General features: G+C 37.2%; 1 protein-coding gene across 3 annotated transcripts in view; it reads right to left on the reverse strand.

Annotated features, from left to right (window-relative positions):
* Positions 1–19,202, reverse strand: part of ASB3 (ankyrin repeat and SOCS box containing 3) — a 90,884-nt gene that overhangs the window by 10,536 nt on the left and 61,146 nt on the right. For all 3 annotated transcript variants that reach the window (XM_024118572.3, XM_024118570.2, XM_055089175.1), the window contains 2 exons: positions 12,570–12,827; positions 7,586–7,719 (listed from right to left, as the gene is read on the reverse strand). In XM_024118572.3, coding sequence (XP_023974340.1) covers positions 7,586–7,719; positions 12,570–12,827 — 392 coding nt within the window. The remainder of the gene's footprint in view (positions 1–7,585; positions 7,720–12,569; positions 12,828–19,202) is intronic.

Consider the following 19,202-nt stretch of genomic DNA (forward strand, 5'->3'; position numbering starts at 1 on the left):
AAGGTGAACCATATTTTAAATACTTTTCTTGATACTTTTGGACTTCTCGTCAGCTCAGATTGGGTGGTCAGCTTTTTTATCATATGACATGACTATCTGAAAAAAAGAGGGCTTCCCTGGTGGCGCAGTGGTTGAGAATCCGCCTGCCAATGCAGGGGACATGGGTTCGTGTCCCGGTCCGGGAAGATCCCACATGCTGCGGAGCGGCTGGGCCCGTGAGCCTGTGCTCTGCAACAGGAGAGGCCACAGCAGTGAGAGGCCCGCGTACCACAAAAAAAGAATAGGTAGTGTAGCTCTATGATTATTTTGTTGGTTCACTTGTATTGGTACCTTTGGTATTATCCACATAACACCTTATTTTCGCAGGAATCTTTTTAAGCCGCTTGACCAATTTTTGAGAATTGGTTAAGTTAAAACTAGATGATGTAATGACAGGTTCACTGAACAGTCAAACATGAACTACAATTCACTAAGGTACACCAGAAGTATGGGTGCCAGGTCACCCACTTTGGGAAGTGCGAACCTAACCCATATAGATATGTAGGTACAAGGCACTCGGCCATGTGTGCTAAGTGGAAAAAAAAAAAAAAAAGATGAAAGCTCAATTCGTAAAACTACCTCACCATTAGAGAAAAGATAAAGTGAAAGGGAACTTAATCAATGATAAGCAATTTCATCTTCCTCTCTCCCACCTTTAGTTAGGATGCCTCTCTCTGGAGCCTGGAATACTTGAAAATTAAGTAAAATCATCTAGCCTAAGCATTTTCCTGTGGTAATCAAATGAAAGAATGAATCATGGTCTCAGGATCTCTCAGAAAATGAAAATCTATTCTTCATTTCCCTAACTTGTTTAGGGAACTATAACACAGCAGTCTGAGACAATAAGAAAAAATTAAGTTCAATATTATAAAGTAAATTTTAAGTGCCTCCAATACCTTTCCATAAAGTTCTCAGGAACCCCTATATTCTATCATAAACCAATCTGCCTTCATCTAGAACACTGTCCAGAACACTCTCTTCACCTCTTGTCCTCACAGAAGCCTGATCCTCCCCCCAAAATTACTTCCTTGACCAATTTCTAAGATATAATTTTCTCATTCTTCCACACCTTGTCACACTTATAAAGTCTAAGTGGCAATTTTAGCATTCTCACAGTTCTTCTGCACCACCTTCAGACCCAGGTTTTTCTGTCTTTAAATTCCAACATACACCACTTACTATCCTTCCAGAGTGTGCTCTCTCTTACTACCACTACGCCTGATCGTTAATATCATGAGACCTCGGGTCCCAACTCCTCCTGCCATCTAGTTTATCAGGTCCCTTTCCTTTCTCATTTCTATTCTTATTTGGCGTTCATGGGCCCATCACTGATGCTATTTTATTTTATCATCCTCAATTCTTCTGTACCTGCTCTGACAACCCCCAGATCAATCTAACCACTTTCCTTCTTTCCAATACAGAGAAAGTAAAGCAATGTTGGGGAAAAAATTACCATATAACCATATGAATGAACTATACCACTTCCAACCTCCACTTAGGCCCTCAGTGCTGCTCAGCAAATCTTTCACTGGTTTCCAGTGTGCCACAGCAAGCATTCTAAATCAAGTCTCTGCTACCAAACTCTCACTTCAGTTTCCTTTTTAGCAAGATTTTACCTCCTACTCCTAAGTAAAAATAGGAGATCTTCTAGGCTCTCTTTCTCTGAGTTTCTAATACTCAAACTATAAACTTATCTACATCCACCCCACCCTCATCTCTCTTATTCTCAAAGGAAGGGGCCTATTTGATGCTAATCCTCCCTCTGGCTTATCTGAAATCTTATTATATAAACTATTGCTTTTATCTCCATATCTTTTATGTTTTCCTTAAACAAACTGAGACCCTTTAATCTATAAAACACACTCAAGCCTCTCTCACCTTAAAAAGAAAATTCTGCCATGACCCTGCATCATTCCTTTTTAGCCATTGCACTAGAGAACTGTTTATTTTTCACTCACAGATTCTAAATCAGTATCTGATACATAGTTGACATGTAATTAAAGAACCCACTTACTAAGGAATTAATGTATATAAACAGCTAGATTTGTAAATGCTCACCTACAGAAATATTTACATGATAGATTCTCTTCACTAAAGACTTCTGCTTATGGTCCACATTTGGAAGTAACTAAAATTACAGATGAATGCTTAAAAGTTCTCAAATGAACAAGCTATCAAAAACTAAAGCTTCTGTCCTAACTGCCTTTCCACCCTAAAATAAATATTTGGGATATGGAAAATAATTTTCTTTTAATTAGGATATAGCTGTCCCAGGGGTCTGCCAGCACATGTATCTAACGTACATATATGGGAAGAGTAAAATGGGCTTTCAAATATTGGTGACCCAATACCTAAGACACTTAAAAAAATTGTTTTAATTGCTCTAGAGCAACACTTTCTCCTCTCTTAGCTTACCAATAGATTGCTGACAAAATCAAAGCAGCTTTACCAGCAAAATGTCCCAGCAAATGTGGATACAACTCATTGGTACCTAGTTTAGTAAGGATTTCCCCACCACATACACACAGACACAAACAAAAAATAAAATCCACCACTTGGATGTATAAGAGGCTGTGTGAAGCTAAAATAAAATTATAAATGGGCAGATGGAACCTTACTAAAATTTTAAGTTAACTATAAATTTCTCTTAAAAAAAAAAAAAAGCTTGGCTCTTAAATCCAGTAATAAGGGCAGCCTGCAGGACACTGCTAATCAAGGCACGATTCGCTTAAGCCATAACATGGCTAGTATCTGGGAGGTCAAAGTGTCCTATTCTACAAATAGAAGGTCACATGCTCAATTTTTAAAGATGAAAGGTAATTACTAATGGGGTTCTTTTTTTTTTTTTTTTTTTTGGGCTGCGTTGGGTCTTTGTTGCTGCATGCAGGCATTCTCTAGTTGTGGCGAGCGGGGGCTACTCTTTGTTGCGGTGCACAGGATCTAGGCATGCGGGCTTCAGTAGTTGTGGCACACGGGCTCAGTAGTTGTGGCTCACGGGCTCTAGAGCGCAGGCTCAGTAGTTGTGGCGCACAGGCTTAGTTGCTCCGTGGCATAAGGGATCTTCCTGGACGAGGGCTCGAACCCGTGTCCCCCTCATTGGCAGGCAGATTCTTAACCACTGAGCTACCAGGGAGCCCTTTACCTCTGCTTTTAAGATCAACTGTCTCTTAAAAATATGTTCTCAACTCAATCTGCAAGACAAAATAGCTACACTCTGATACTTCTTAGGTAGTCTAATTTTGAACTCACTGCTCACTACTACTTATTAAAAATTGAGTGGAGTGTTACAATATTTAGAGAGAACTGCTCAAAAGTGCACACAGGTCATCCATCCCTCCAGATATTATAAATCTAGCCCTGGTCAAGTCAGAGCAACAGAGACCTGAGAACCAGGGCCCACTTAAGAACTACTTTTATTGAATTATACCTTGGTATGACAGCAACAGTCCACACTGAAATTGGTAACATAAAATTCCAAGAAGCCACGGCTACCAAGATGTTGCCTAGGAAACTGTCCATCACAACATCCAAGAATATCTGTACTTCTGAGCAATGAGTTTGTTTTATCTTGTGAACTCTGTAACCTAGTGTCAAGAACTAGAGAGCTCAGTCAGAGCCAAATTTACAGAGTATCCATAGACAAGTTTCAGATTACCATGATAAGCTTTCCCTGACTCCATATTTTTCTTTTGCTTCCACTTTAAAAGAAAAATATTTAATTAATTTATTTTTTATTTTTGGCTGTGTCAGGTCTTCGTTGTGGCACGCAGGATCTTTTGTTGCAGTGCTCAGGCTCTTCATTGCAGCGTGCGGGCTTCTCTCTAGTTGTGGCATGCAGGTTTTTTCTCTCTCTAGTTGTTGCGCACGGGCTCCAGGGCGCGTGGGCTCTGTAGTTTGTGACACGAGGGCTCTCTAGTTGAGGCGTATGGGCTCAGTAGTTGGGGCACGTGGGCATAGTTGCCCCGCGGCATGTGGGATCTTAGCTCGCCAACCAGGGACCGAACCCGCGTCCCCTGCATTGGAAGGAGGATTCTTTACCACTGGACCACCAGGGAAGTCCCTGCTTTCACTTTTAACTTCTGTTTTACTGTTTTGTGATAATCTATATGTACAGACTGTTTTAAATCCTGTTTAGAACAAAGCAGAGGAACACTGAAATGAACAGATCAAGAGAGTTCCAAGGAGCCATTATAGGATCCTTTGTACGATCCAGATCCACGTAATTCTCTGGATAGAATTGTTCATATTTGTTCATTAAAGGTTCAGGATGAACTAAAGCCAAGTGCTTTTATCCATAAGAACATAATTAATTACCTAGACTTGATCTTGGTCAGTTGGGCAGGGGCTGGCAAATTTTTTGATTAAGAAGTCTATTGCTACATGTGCTTAAACTGATGTTTCTAAGAAGTATATACAGGCACATGATCAAAAAATTGTTAACTGCAACCAGTCAGTAAATTTTACCTGGTATACATTTCCTTTCTAACACAAAAGAACTTCTGAAGACAAATCTGACTTAATGATTAAAAGATGAGCAGCAAGACTGGTTGTCTTTTTTATTTACAAGCTACCAGGGCAAGCTGCTATTCCCTTAAGGAGGAAAAGGGAGAGGAAAGAATTTCGAGCAAGTATAAGGCATCTCCAAGACTTGAAAAGGGCTTAGGAAAAGAACGGAGAAAATCTTTCCCTTGGGATAGATATTGGTATACCTAAAGGAGCTAGGGAGCTGAAATTATCTAGGGGCTTACAAATAGTGGCAGAGCCACAAGAAGCATCTTTTCCAAAAAATTTAAAGAAATATATTGACAAGGCAGTTTTTAATACCATGATAAGTTACTGGAGAAAGTGAGGTGAAATCAAGACTGTCATACATGTAGAGAGGTAATCAAAGAATTGTTTTTCTGCGCTCACTCCCATTGGTATTAAAACCCTGGCCATGCTTCTGCTTACTAGAAATCCTCAACTCAAAATCCAAATAAAGGAGGGGAGAGTACAGATGACCAATACACAGAAATTGAATGTCCTGAAAATTGAAGAACAAAGGGGAGCTGGGTACATCAAGACAGCCTTGAACTACAGAAAGGAAGAGAATCACAATCCCATTTGAAACTCAGGCAACTGAGCAGACAGGCATATCTTTTCTTTCCAGCCTTACTAAAATCTAGCATTGTAATGGCTCCCATTACCTGCAGAAGAGGAACCACTGAAGAATATTCTGAGAGACCAATATAACTAAGAGGAAGAACACAAGTGTTTCCTAAGTAGTTTGCAATAAGAACAGGGTTAAAAAGTCTTCCTGGTATAGGAATAAAAGGCCTTTGTAACACTGGACAACGCAAGAGTCAAGGTGGATCAGGGTTTCTCAACCTGGGCACTAGTGACATTCGGGCCAGATAACTTTGCTGTGGGGGGCTGTCGTGTGCACTGTAGCATATTTAGCAGAACCTCCCTGAACTCTATCCCCTAGATGGCACCCTACCAATTGTGACAACCAAAATATCCAAAATATCCCCTGTGGGGGGCAAAATCACCCCTGTTGAAACCTCTGCTATGGATGAAACAAATAACAAAGAGCTGCCAGGGATAACTCACTTTCTTGGTAAACAGCACTCCCAAACCACCTCACATCCTGAACCAGGAAACAGAAGGAACACCAGGATTTGTAGGAAAAATGATAAATTCAAATGCTGGATATGTCAGAATGTGGGACACCAAGTGGAGATGTCCAAAAGTCAGTTGGATATATGGGACTGGAACCAAGAAAAGAGGCCTTGGCAAGAGAAATAGACCAGAAAAGCATTAGCTACATTATTTTGAAAAAGGCTTTTGTCAGCCAAAATAAAATCCTCTTAAGAGATGATGATTATTACCCTACACAAGCTCTACCTAGTGCCTAATTAAACAAGAAGCCCTTGATCGATTTAGTCTACTGCAGGATAATGTACTCATGCACAATTCTTACCTTCATCTGGACAAACTTGCCATATGTTAGAGTCTTCAAGGTAAACTCTCACATATCTTTACTAATTGATAGGTTGCAATAATCTTCCCATTTGGCATATGCTCCTTCTTTTTGACTTTTTGTTCCCAAATCCATTGTCCCATATTCTATCAATTAAGAAGTAGGTACTTCCTCTCTGCCACTGCACATACATAATTAGCAAAAGCAGACACAATTCTCACATGCATATGAGTTTTCTAACATTATCATTAAAGAAATTCTGTTCTGGAAGGCTCAGAGACTCCAAACAGATTATACTTCTTCTTCAACAAGAAACCTCACTGACAGTTTGAATACACCTCAGTTCAAGAGCATATTTTCCTGAATGTCTTTTTTTGATTGAGAATATTTACTTAAATGTAATCTCCCAAGAAATTAGAAGACATTTCTACATATGTGTAAGTTCACTTGTTAAAAACCTATTCAATATGTTTTATGAAGAGTCACATTTCATGTAAAAATAGCAGTGAAGAAATAATTTTCCTAACTTAAGACATAATCTGGTTAACAAAATATGTTAAAATAAATCTGAATAAGTAAATAGAAACACTGTGCATATATTAAGTTTAGTTTAATCTGGTTTCCTTGCGTAAAATCTTCTACTGTACCCTCTTTATTTATTTTTTTAACTAGCTTAAAAACTTTTTTTAAAGTGAGGGTAAGCTGATAATTTAAAATAGTAATTTAAAATATCAATCAATTCACAGAATTTCCACCCAGCTCACCTCCATAGTTATATCTTAACAACACACTGGCATACATTCAGTAAGAAAAGGTAATGATAAAGAATGGTGATACTTCCTTTTAGAGATGATAAATACTATAGAGAACACAAATCAACATACACTCCAAAGAGGAAAATTCATTTAGCATTTTTCTAAACACAAATTAAATATTTACTAACAAGATTTTTAGGACTCAATTTTGTTTGCGTAACCCTTGCTAAAAATAAAAGGATATCATTAAAATATCAGTAAACACCTGCTATTCTTTATACGCTCCTTAGGCTAAACTTATAAAACCAGATATGACTTTTGTTGAAGGAAATTACTATGACCTCCCCCTCAAAGTCCCATCCTTTCCCCACATAAAGAATATGCAGGGGACTTCCCTGGTGGCACAGTGGTTAAGAATCCACCTGCCAATGCAGGGGACACGGGTTCGAGCCCTGGTCTGGGAAGGTCCCACATGCCGCAGAGCAACTGAGACTGTGTGCCACAACTATTGAGCCCACGTGCCAAAACTACTGAAGCCCGAGCACCTAGAGCCCATGCTCTGCAACAAGAGAAGCCACCACGATGAGAAGCCCACACACTACAGTGAAGAGGAGCCCCTGTTCACTGCAACTAGAGAAAGCCCATGCGTAGCAACGAAGACCCAACGCAGCCAAAAATAAATAAATAAATTTTTTAAAAAAGAAAATACAAATGATGCCCAATTTAATATGTGTTCTCCAATGACTCTTATCACTTAAAATTACAACATAGCTAAGGAAGGAAGAAAAGAAAAGGTAGTGAAGTGTATTTGAAAATTGTGCTTTCTTACCAATATGTTGCTGCAGAACCCAAGAGGAGTTTGAGGCACGAGCAGAGAGCATCTTTTCAACAGCTGGAGGAAGCCTCCTCCAATTAGTAAACTCCAAAGTGAAGATAAGGATGTCATCGCTGATTGAGTCAATCCTATATTGGCAAGATATTAACACAAAATTAGACACAAAATACACCAAGGTTCACCCTGAAAACAAACACCACATACCTATTCTTACAACATCTTGATGTGGAAGGCAGACAGAGAACTGCAGCATAGAAAATATTCATGAAACTAGAGGCAAGTTCAGTGGATATGAAAAATCAGCTATAGTTGCTACAGGAAACTGAAGTGACTGTGCATGTTGTTGTCCAATGGATGACAAAAGGAGTTTCTACTCTTACAGAGGGTAGGAATTTTCCTTCCCATTCCCCAGCAGCAGCGGTTAGAAAAGACAGATTCAGTGTCATTGTCATTAGTGGATTTGCCATTATTTCCTCCCAAATGGACCATCTTGCCAAATCTAGATTGGTCATCCTTAGAGACACATAATTTAACAGGCTTGAAAGGATAAAGCCCAAACACCCAAAGCTGTCCCTAAACTGAGTGTATGAGAGAGATGGCTTGTTTCTGACCAGCTCTCAGAGATGTACTACAACTGTTCTCCTATAAGAACCTTTCCCATTATATTGTAGATACGGCTCTAAAGGACATACCAGACTAAGTTTTGTCTTTAAGAACTGAAAGAAGTTGTCGAAGACAAGCAGTTCTCCTTCTGTTTTTTAAAAATAATGTCATATTTCCTACCAACCCACCCAAAAGAGACTTCCCAAATTTTATAAGCACTTGAATCCTAATAGAAAGAGCAATGACCCAAGAAAAGCTCTGATTTCTAACATCACCTCTACTACTTACAAACATGTTGCCTAAATTCTTTAAGCCCTAGATCCTGGTCTCTAAAATGAGAATAACACTTAACCTACCTATTTTAGGGGACTATTCATGAAAATAATGGAGACAATATAGTAAACAGACTTTTAAAACTATAAAATGTTATATAAATATTTGATATTACTAGAACTGGTTTGAAATTTTCAGTATTACATTTTCAGTGGGCCTTATACATTGAAACTGTACACATGAAATTTAGTCAAAGTTTAAAGAGAACTCTAAATTCTAACAAGATACTTATTTTGTACTCAATTAGATACTCCCCTACCATCACACTGTTTGAAGAAAAATAAAATCATTAGGGTCTCTGGTGATTACTTCAAAAACAGAAATTCTTTTCAAGGTCGCTTTTTTGGAGACATTACTGAGCAAGGACAAAAGAAGGGAAAAATAGAAGTAAAGAAACTGAATAATACTCTAAACCTGTCATCTCAAAGACAACTTATTTCTCGTAATTCAGGGTCAAAGTATCCTTGAAATGACTGATTAGAGAGTATGAAAATTATTTCCTAAAATCTTAATTCTCTAATATGCAAACTTATATAAGGAAGAACTTAAACTGTAGCACAAATGCTTTGGGAAACATTTTACTTCTCAAAAAGCTCTCAGTCAAGTCACGATTTATCAGAAAATACTGAGAATAAGTGAAATGATAAAATATATTCAAATGCAAACAACTTCCTTCACTTTCTAGGAACCCCACACCAAAGGTTACTTGGCTCTGGTTGCTAGTTTCTTTTTTAATGGTTTCATTTTTCTACCTTAATGTGCTGTCTCACTGTGACCAAACACAAAGTCATTTTTGTGCAGTTATCTAAACACACACACAAGAAATAAATCTGTTTACACAGCTTTAGTTAATATAATGTTGAGTTTATTTTACCAATGCTGATAATGGCACTGAAAATGTATTGTTACTGTACTACATTGACCGTTACATTGTACAAAGCAGTTGTACAATCATAAACCAGTGACAGTTAATCAACTAAATGCACAGATGACATTTACTTTCTATTATTCGTCTACTGCATTGGGGGTGTGAGGGAAACCTAGTCTTGCATTTAAAGCTGAAAAAATATTTCAACTCTGCAGATTATATTGTGACAGGCAATTATTCAGCCAGATACATCTTTAAAGACTGTTTAAGACAACCAATACCTAGGAAACACGTTTACAATTTACATGACAAAGATTAAGCAACAGACTTACATGTTATATAAATAAGATACAACCAAAATCCACTTGAACAACATATTGACATTTTTATAGGATAATTTTTTTATAACAGCTCTTTGAATGTAAATTTGATCAAAGAAAGCAAAACATTCATCACATTCAGCGTAAACACTTGCTTTATTCATTCAATAAAAGATCAGTAAGCAAAAATTTGACCATGTTAAGCATTTTTATTGCTAAAGTGAAATTTTCCACCGTATTTTTTCTAATGAATATAAAGTGACTAAAGTTACTCCTTCAGAGTAAAATGTATGCAACTGGCGTTCTCAATTCAAATAGCTGGTTTTACAATTTACTACAAAATAATTTGTAGTTTACTGTTTATTAACTCTTTTCTATCCTAATACATTCAATAAATATAACACAAACCCAGTGGCTTATTACCACAAAAATTCTCAAATGGGCTAGTCACATGGGGGGAAGGGAACCCTGTATCAGAACTAGAGATGGGAGAGCATATTTTACAAAGCCTTTTGGGAGGATAAAGCAAATTCCCTTTCCTTCCAGCAGTCTATGTAGTTGTCTGAGGAGGAAAGGAAAAGAAGATACATTTAATTTTTTCCCTGAATAGGTTCTTCCTAATTTAGGAGTAGGAAAGAGCAAGAAAAGATGGCCCAGATCCCCCTAGGTTAGGCAAGGGATTAAGGTATCTAAAATTAAGTGATAAAAACTACCATATCCCTGGGGATACACAGGGCTAAGGCAGCATAGCACAGGGGTTACAAAGACAGACATGAGACACACTACTGGACAGCCTGAGTCCAAACCTAAGCTCTCGCGCTAACTAGCTGTGTGAGCTTGGGCAAGTACGTTAAATACTTTGTGCTTCAATTCCCTCCTCTATAAAATATGGATAATGGTATCTATTACGTTTTATATTAAATGAGTTAATAGTAAAGAACTTAAAATAGTACCTACTGTGTATCAGCCAATATTTTAAGTGTTGGTTAAAGAAATAAATAAATTAGAAACCAGAATGGAGCATGAAGGCTGAAAGTAATGGGCAAGTAATATGGAGTCGAGTTAGAATCTTCAGTAGAAAAACACAAGAAGCATGGCTGAGAAGAAAGTGGGTGTCTTGGGAATAAGCACTGAGTGAAGTGACAGAGGAAAGGGAACACACTGTCAGAACTGCCCACAGCTACCTCACGTGTTGGTTGGATTTACGGTAGCATTTTGAGGAGTGAATCCTAGAACAGTGAGGGGTAACTGCTGTTAGCTGTCAGAAGCCCAGACACAACAATAAAATTCACTAAGTAAAAAGTTAAGGGTACTTAAATAGCTTTGTTAATAGCTAGATATAGCATTCATTAGTGAGCGTTTCTATCTCGGTACTGAGTGTGTCTATGTATGTGTCTGCACATGTAAAAGGGGATTTGTTAGGACAAGTAAACATACACAAATAACTTTTAAAAATTAGATTTCTCAATGAATTGTCAATAATTTTTATATCTCATTCAGTTATCTAAAAAATACAATGGATTTTTGTAAAATTTTATTGAAATGGTATAGAGGGAATTGCAACAGTGAGTGATTTGACAAATAACTATGTATTAATCAGCTGTTGGAGACAGAAATAAATACAATCGGGTACTCAAACCACTGTAAACTATAAACAAAAAGTAAAGTGGAGATCAGAACATGTATCTAAACTTTGCTTTACTTCTATATTCCTCAAACCACCTACCAGAAAGCAGTTTTTCCTCACAAGCCACATATGTGAAACATTTAGTATCAGAAAGGGATGATAGTCCTAAGCATAAAACCTCTGCTTAGTGAAAATTCTTGACTTCTATATTATGGCAGACATAATAAAAAGGTGAGATACTGGGATCCTGCCAAACAAAGATATGTTCTTCACTTACAGATGGAGAAGCCACCAGGCAGAAGATGGAGTCCCAGAAATGCAAACAAAATTTACAAGTAGGAACCACTAGTGTTGCCTGCATGAATACCAAGGAGGACCTCTTTTGAAAAGCAAAATTTAAATAACAAAATATCAGAGCACTCTTCTGCTGAAATCCAAAATCTCAGTATTTGTCTAAACATTATTTTGGTAAATGGTAATTTTTGAAGCACAAAAAAGAAATCTTCTAGATGTTTCATTGAAATTTTATAAAATACATTTAATTTTTATGTTCTTTATATTCCTAGAGACTTTTACTCTATTTCCTCATTCGACTCGAATTATCAGGCCAAAAGAGTTCTCTCACCACTACAATTACCTTCTCAGTCCATCTAGACACATAACTCTTGAAAAGGTTGGTAAAACAGTTTTTACCCTTTTGTCCTAGAAAATTTCTGACTCAACTTTCATATAATCACTCACAGGGGATGCCCTTCTGAGAAACCACTTGTGATAAAGAGTTATTTCCTCAGCTACTCCAGAAATCAGTATTTATTGAGGGAGACTAAGTTCAAGTAGACAAGTTGCTATAGGACAGGAGTATTCAATCTAGTTGACTAAGGGATGCTAGAAATCTCCAAAGCAGCTACAACCATTCTGTCACAGACATTTTAAGAGCAGCATGAGGGATGGCCTAAGTAGAAGAAATAACCCACTCAGGAGGGTTCACTGGCACCCATTCCTTTCTACTCCCTTCCAGCCACCTCTGACCTTTTTCCAGGACTCTGTCCTTACACTCAATATTACTATTAGCAGCCTCTCCAATTCCTTCACCCCAACCCAGCCATCACAGTCAAAACACACACAATAACAACCTCCTCCCAACACAGGGATCTCAAGAAATTGGGGGAAATTAAAGGTAGTACACTCACTCAAAAAGAGTAAAGTCCACATGGTAGGATTTCTTACCAAGAACTGCAGAGGAGATTCAGTGGGTCAAATCCAGCAAGCAGGAGAGATGGCAACCATTCTTTATATTTTGTCTGTGCTTTAACTGCGTAACTTATAAATTCAGATATGTGGCTCCATGATGTCAATGGGCAACATTTCTTCAAAAAGTAGCGAAATACTGAAAACCTCTCATACTTCAGGCAGTATGCCAAATGAAGTTCATTTAGCTGGGCTCCATATTTCAAAAGAATATTCACAATTCCAAAGAAGTCACAGCTCCACCACAAAAAAGAAAGGAAGGAAGGAAGGAAGGGAGGGAGGGAGGGAGGGAGGGAGGGAGGGAGGAAGGAAGGAAAGAGGGAGGGAGGGAGGAAGGAAAGAGGGAGGGAGGGAGGAAGGAAAAAGAAGGGAAGGGAAGAGAAGAGAAGTTAGATTTTCACATTAAAAAATAATTCTTACAAAGTTAATAGTAGTTACAACTGGAAAATAAGAATAACAAATGGGATAGTAGATGATTTTCACACGTCTAGTGGATTGAGACTAGGGGACCAGAGGAAAGAGAGGGTTTTACTTTTTAATTTACACCATTCTGCATGGTTTTTAGTTTCCAACTATGAACAAGTCGTATCCTTAGAATTTAAAACATTTATCTTAAATAAGTTTTAAAATTATCATTGACAAGTAGAAAACTCTTTTCAGATTGTGATTTTTTTCACAATTAAGTATCCATAATACAAAATACTTGCTAAACAAAGTTAATAAAACAATGTGACTGGTCCCTAAAGACAGATGATTCAGTCTAGTAATCTCCAAGATACCACTTGCTTCAACAATAGCTTAGTCAATTTCCCTCTTACTTTTAAATTTCTAATGGTAAAAAGCAATCATATAGAAAAACTTTTTTTAATGAACAAAAATTTAACTTACAGCTTTAGATTTTTAAATTAATCTTCGTTATCAAGTTTTACAGAATAAATGCGTTATCATTTTATACCTATTGAATTGGTTACTTTAAAAAAGAAAAAATTATCATCCAATACTGCTAAGCTGTGGTTAAAATGATTGAAAATAAGTGTAACCCTTTTATGAGAGAGCTAATCGGCAAAATGCATCAAAAGAGGTTTCACAGCAAAGTTATAAGGAGCACAGACTGGAGCCAGAGTGCTCAGACACTTACTAGCTGTGTGACTCTGAGCAAGTTACTTAAACCTTCTGGCACACAGAACTAGCATTATGTAAGTATTTGTAAAATAAAATGACATGTAAAGTAAAATACCACACAAATTAAAATATAATATAATGAACATAAATCCTGGGAATTTATCCAAGAGACAAAATTAAAAAGAAATTATATCCTATTTGCACAAATATATTAACCATAGTATTGTCTATAATTTTTAAAAAACAAATTTTTAAAAAACAGAAATTACCTAAATGTTTAACAGAGGAACAGTAAGTGCAAAATATGACACAGTCATCAAAAACTACAATTCTGATGGCTGTGTGACCACATTTTAAAAACTGTTTATGATATAATTTTAACTGTAAAAAAGTTCAATAAACATGTATGTTCATTACACAGACAACTGTGAAAGAAAATAGGCAAGAATAAAATTAGTCTCCCTCTGAAACTGGCATTAATGCTATTTTAAATAATTAGAAATAAAAAAAATATTTCATTAATCATAGTATTATAGAATCTAAATAATGAAGTCATAAAAATAAAAGAGAAAACAAACATAAAACATTTAAACCATTGTCATGTGAGACCTCCTACTTCTGAGGACTTATGTATAGAACTTGAAATCAAGGTTTTAAAGCAGTTAAAACACTATATACATAAGTAAAATGTCACCTACCCCGTGTAAATTTTTGTAAATCTATTTTATTTGTTCTCCAATTTGTGCTCTTTTCTTCAGTTAAAAGATTAAACGGTAATTCTCTTTATTATTAATAATATGCATAGCAATTAGAAAAGAAAAATCTATAATTCTTAAATTTCTTTATAAAAATTAATAACTTCGTTGTCTGTCTACCATATATTGCTATTTGTTCCAGGAAACTCCCATCATTCATATCAGTGTTCTTGAAAACAGCCTTGTATGCATGTATTTTTTCTTCTGGCTGCTTTCAGATACAGGAAAGCTGAAAGAATTTGTTGCCAACAGTCCTGCACTACAAGAAATGCTAAAGGATATGTTGATACTTCTGACTGATGGTTCTAAACAGTTATAACCAATATAATTGGTTTATTTCAACTACTTCGACCTCATTTAACTAGCTTCTCGTTATTACTACAGGTATTACTTGCTGATTCCACTACAGATCAATCAACACATGATATGGACTGTTGAACACATTCCAGTAAACACGTAGGTAAACAGTGGGAAAAGCTCAAGACATTGCCTCATTACAAATGTGATACATAATTCTCAAGAAAACTGTTAATTTTCAAGGCATCTGTGTTTACATGTACAATTCAGGGACTGGCTGAACTCTTCCCTCAAGCAATTTGAAACCATCAATGGCCTAACCATAGATACTTTAGCTCTTAAAGAGCAGTTTTTCTGCTATAGAATACAAAGGTAAACGGGAGCCCTAAATGCACCCTGTTAGATTAAGTGCTACAGATAGCTAGAGAACCTATTTTCTGTTTAGAATAAAACTACAAAACCAAGAGGCTTATTCAAGTTTCAAATATACCAACGAGACACGTGGCTCATGCTAAGAAAATTTGAAGGACAAGGCCACAGATAAACCAACCATCCATCTCTAAATGTGAAAGGAACATGTGCACATAATTCTCTATAATAACAAACTTTATTATTTATTCTGTACCAGAATAAATGGTATGTTAAATGTGTTACACGGAAGATTTGCCTTAATCTTCACAATCACCCTAAAAAGTAAGTTTTATTATCATCTCCACTCTAGATGCAAAAACTGAAGCTTAGTCAAGCTAGTAATTGGTAGAATTGGGATAATAATATCAAACCAAAATCTAACAGTGAATATGATACAGCAAATATCTGAAATATCTCTCCTACATTATAAAAACCAAACACTTCATGAAACAGTCAAATTGAGAATTATTTTAAGGCCAGACCTATGTTTCCCAAAGTATGTTCCATGGAACACTAGTCCCTGAAAAATGATCTATGTGAAAAAGGCTCCGTAATGAATATATTTGAGAAACACTTTATAAAATACACTAGTTCATAAAAGGACAAATACAGGATGAACTTAAATTTTCAACTTATATGGTCAAGTGTTTTTCTTCAACCTCCAGATACCTTTCAGAAGAAGTACCCTTAGAATTAAAGCAATGGATCCAATAGTTAATCTGAAAACAGCCTAATAAAGAGAGTATAAAGTGCCCCAAACGTCTGTAAACACAGGAACAATAGTGTATTTATTGTAAAGTTCATTCTCTGTTCCCAAATTTTTCAAACTTTTGTAGATTCATTCCCCCTTAGGAATTCATAAAACACAACACCATAAGAAAAATTCTTAGAAGCCCTCCAGGAAAGAAATCTAATTACCAATGCTTAACCCCATGTTTCCCAAACTTAAATAACTAAGGAACCCTTTTAATCCTGTGTATTATCTATTAACAATGTATAGAATGAGTACTCTACAAAACACACTTTGGAAAACCCCACTCTAAATTTCTTCCAATTATCACATTGCCTTGTGTTAGAAAGGACAAGAGCATACTCCTAAAAGGCTTATGAAACTGCCTACTGCTACACTATAAACCCTTTTCCAACAAGACTACCATTTATATGGTGAATAATAAACACAAAATAAACTGGGGGATCATAAAACTTTCTCAGCATGCCCTGAGCTTCTGCAAAGGATATTAAGAAGGTCTCAGATACACGTACAAGCTCCAGAAACTCAAGCAACTTCAGTGCTCTATGATGACCTTGATTATTATATGTCATTGAGCAAGAAGAGTAGACCCTAAGGCTTAGATAAAACTTTGGTTAAAATGTAAACTACATGGACATATGCATGTGTTTCTGTTAACACTTAATACAAATTCTCTTTCAAGCCCTGATGGAGAATCGGAAAAACTCATCAAGTCCTAGAGTAGTCCCTCTCATTTAACATAAATATCAAGAACAAATTGTGACACATTAAGAGATTCCACATTATATAAGAGTGAAAATCATAAGACACGGAGAAAGAGAAGTTTAAAAACTAAAAATGCGATGTCTAGACCTTATCTGGAGGCATGTACACTTTCCATCATACTGCTCTTTGAAGTTCAAAAATGTGCACAGAAACAGGCCCAGATAAAAAAGAAGCACAGTAAAAGGAAATTCAACATGTTAACAAGGTTTCTTTTAAACAAACAGAAATGGGCAGGGGCTTCCCTGGTGGCGCAGTGGTTGAGAGTCCGCCTGCCGATGCAGGGGACATGGGTTCGTGCCCCGGTCCGGGAAGATCCCACATGCCACGGAGCGGCTGGGCCCGTGAGCCATGGCCGCTGGGCCTGCGCGTCCGGAGCCTGTGCCCCGCAACGGTAGAGGCCACAGCAGTGAGAGGCCCGCGTACCGCAAAAAAAAAAAAAAAAAAATTAAGTCTACCGCCATGCGCCCAGGCAAACAAAAAGTCAACTGGAAAGACTAGGAGAATGTACCCTCATTAAACAGATATTCTGACGTTTTGGCTTTTTTCCTTTAGACTAACAAATTGTATTTTCCAGTGACTTTTCTTACTGAAAACCTACCTTACTAATTAAAAATACATTTGGTCCAATTACAAGTTCCCACATGAAAGAAAATATCTGACAAGCCCTTTTAAAGCCACCAAAACAGATTTTAGTTATGCTCTATAGGGCCATTTTACAGGGCAAAATTGCCAAGAGTAGCAAAAAACAAAGTTTGTTAGCTCATGTCTGGGACCAAAGACCACCATACGCCACACTGTTGCTTCTTTACTTTTTAGTTTTCAGCAGTTTGATTATTGGTGAGCATGCTTTTCTTTGGGTTTATCCTATTTTGGTTTACTGAGCTTCTTAAATCTATAAAACTTACGTCTTTATCCAACGTTGGGAAGTTTTCGTCCATTATCAGTTCACCTCTTTCTCCTCCCTTCTGGACCCTAATGACATGAATGTCAACCCCAGGCATACTGTCTCTCAGGTCCCTGAGGCTCTGTTCCTTTTTGTCCCCCAAGTCGTCGTCTTCTCTGTTCTTCTGTTTGGATAATTTATATTGGTCTATCTTCAAGTTGACTCTTTCCTGTCAATTCCATTCTGCTATGGAGCTCATACAGTTAATTTTTCATTTCAGATTTTACATTTCTCAGTTTTAAAAAGTCCATTTGGCTCTAGTTTTTATTTCTCAGCTGAAAATGTCTATCTTTCCATTTATTTCAAGTGTGTTTACTTCATTAAGCACCATTATAATAGCTGTTTTCAATTATTTAATATTTCCAACATCTAGATGATCTCAGGGTTGACACCTGTTAATTGTCTTTTCCCTCTAAAACTGGTCATATTTTCTGGTTCTTCATATGTCAAGTCATTTTAGACTGTATCCTGGACATTATGAATAGTAACGCTGTGTGTAAACTCTAGGCCTGGGTCCTGTTGTACTCTTTTGAATATAATACTGATTGTGTTTGTTTATTTTAGCAGGCATATAACCTAGTTAGGTTTAGACTACAATTTCTTTTTCACCTCTACAGACTGCTGGTTCAGTTCTCAAGCCTTTGCTATGCTGCTTTGGGTCTGGCCCCATGAAATGTACCATTCAGGGGTCTGAGACTTGGGTGATAGTTCAAATCTTGTTTTCAATGTCTGTTCTGTGCATTCAAAGCTTGGATGGGCTCTGGACATATGCAGGTTTGTACACAGAATTAAAAGAACCCCTTCTCCAGCTCTCTCTTCTCCAGGATTCCCCTCATACCCTCTGTTCCACAGGGTTCTATTTACCTGATTTCTCAAGCCAGAAAAACATTAATTTTAAGGTGTTTGGGGGTACTGCTATGGTTTAATACATTTAATTTAAACTACACTTATAAGATGATGAGGCATGAGCTTAGCTGCTATGACCAGGACCAAAAATATTCCTCTAAAAGTAAGATGAAGACTAAAACAGATTATTGTTATATTGGACACATAGACATACAACTATAAAAAACCGTTACATTCTGATCAAATAAAAAAATGTTCAGGGACTTCCCTGGTGGTGCAGTGGTTAAGAATCCGCCTGCCAATGCAGGGGACACGGGTTCGATCCCTGGTCCGGGAAGATCCCACATGCTGTGGAGCAACTAAGCCCGTGTGCCACAACTACTGAGCCTGCGTTCTAGAGCCCGCGAGCCACAACTACTGAGCCCACGCACCACAACCACTGAAGCCCACGCACCTAAAGCCTGTGCTCCACAACAAGAGAAGCCACTGCAATGAGAAGCCCGCACACCTCAATGAAGAGTAGCCCCCACTCGCCACTGCTAGAGAAAGCCCGCGCACTGCAACGAAGACCCAAGGCAACCAAAAATAAATAAAATAAATAAATTTATTTAAAAAACATTCAATTCTGATCTAATAATAAAATACAGTGGAGACAGATATGTACAGAGAAAGGCAAATGAATCAACTAAAGTCATCAGTACAGCCCTAGTGAGGTAAACTAA

The sequence above is a fragment of the Physeter macrocephalus genome, chromosome 12 (genome assembly GCF_002837175.3).
Source record: "Physeter macrocephalus isolate SW-GA chromosome 12, ASM283717v5, whole genome shotgun sequence".
NCBI lineage: Eukaryota > Metazoa > Chordata > Mammalia > Artiodactyla > Physeteridae > Physeter > Physeter macrocephalus.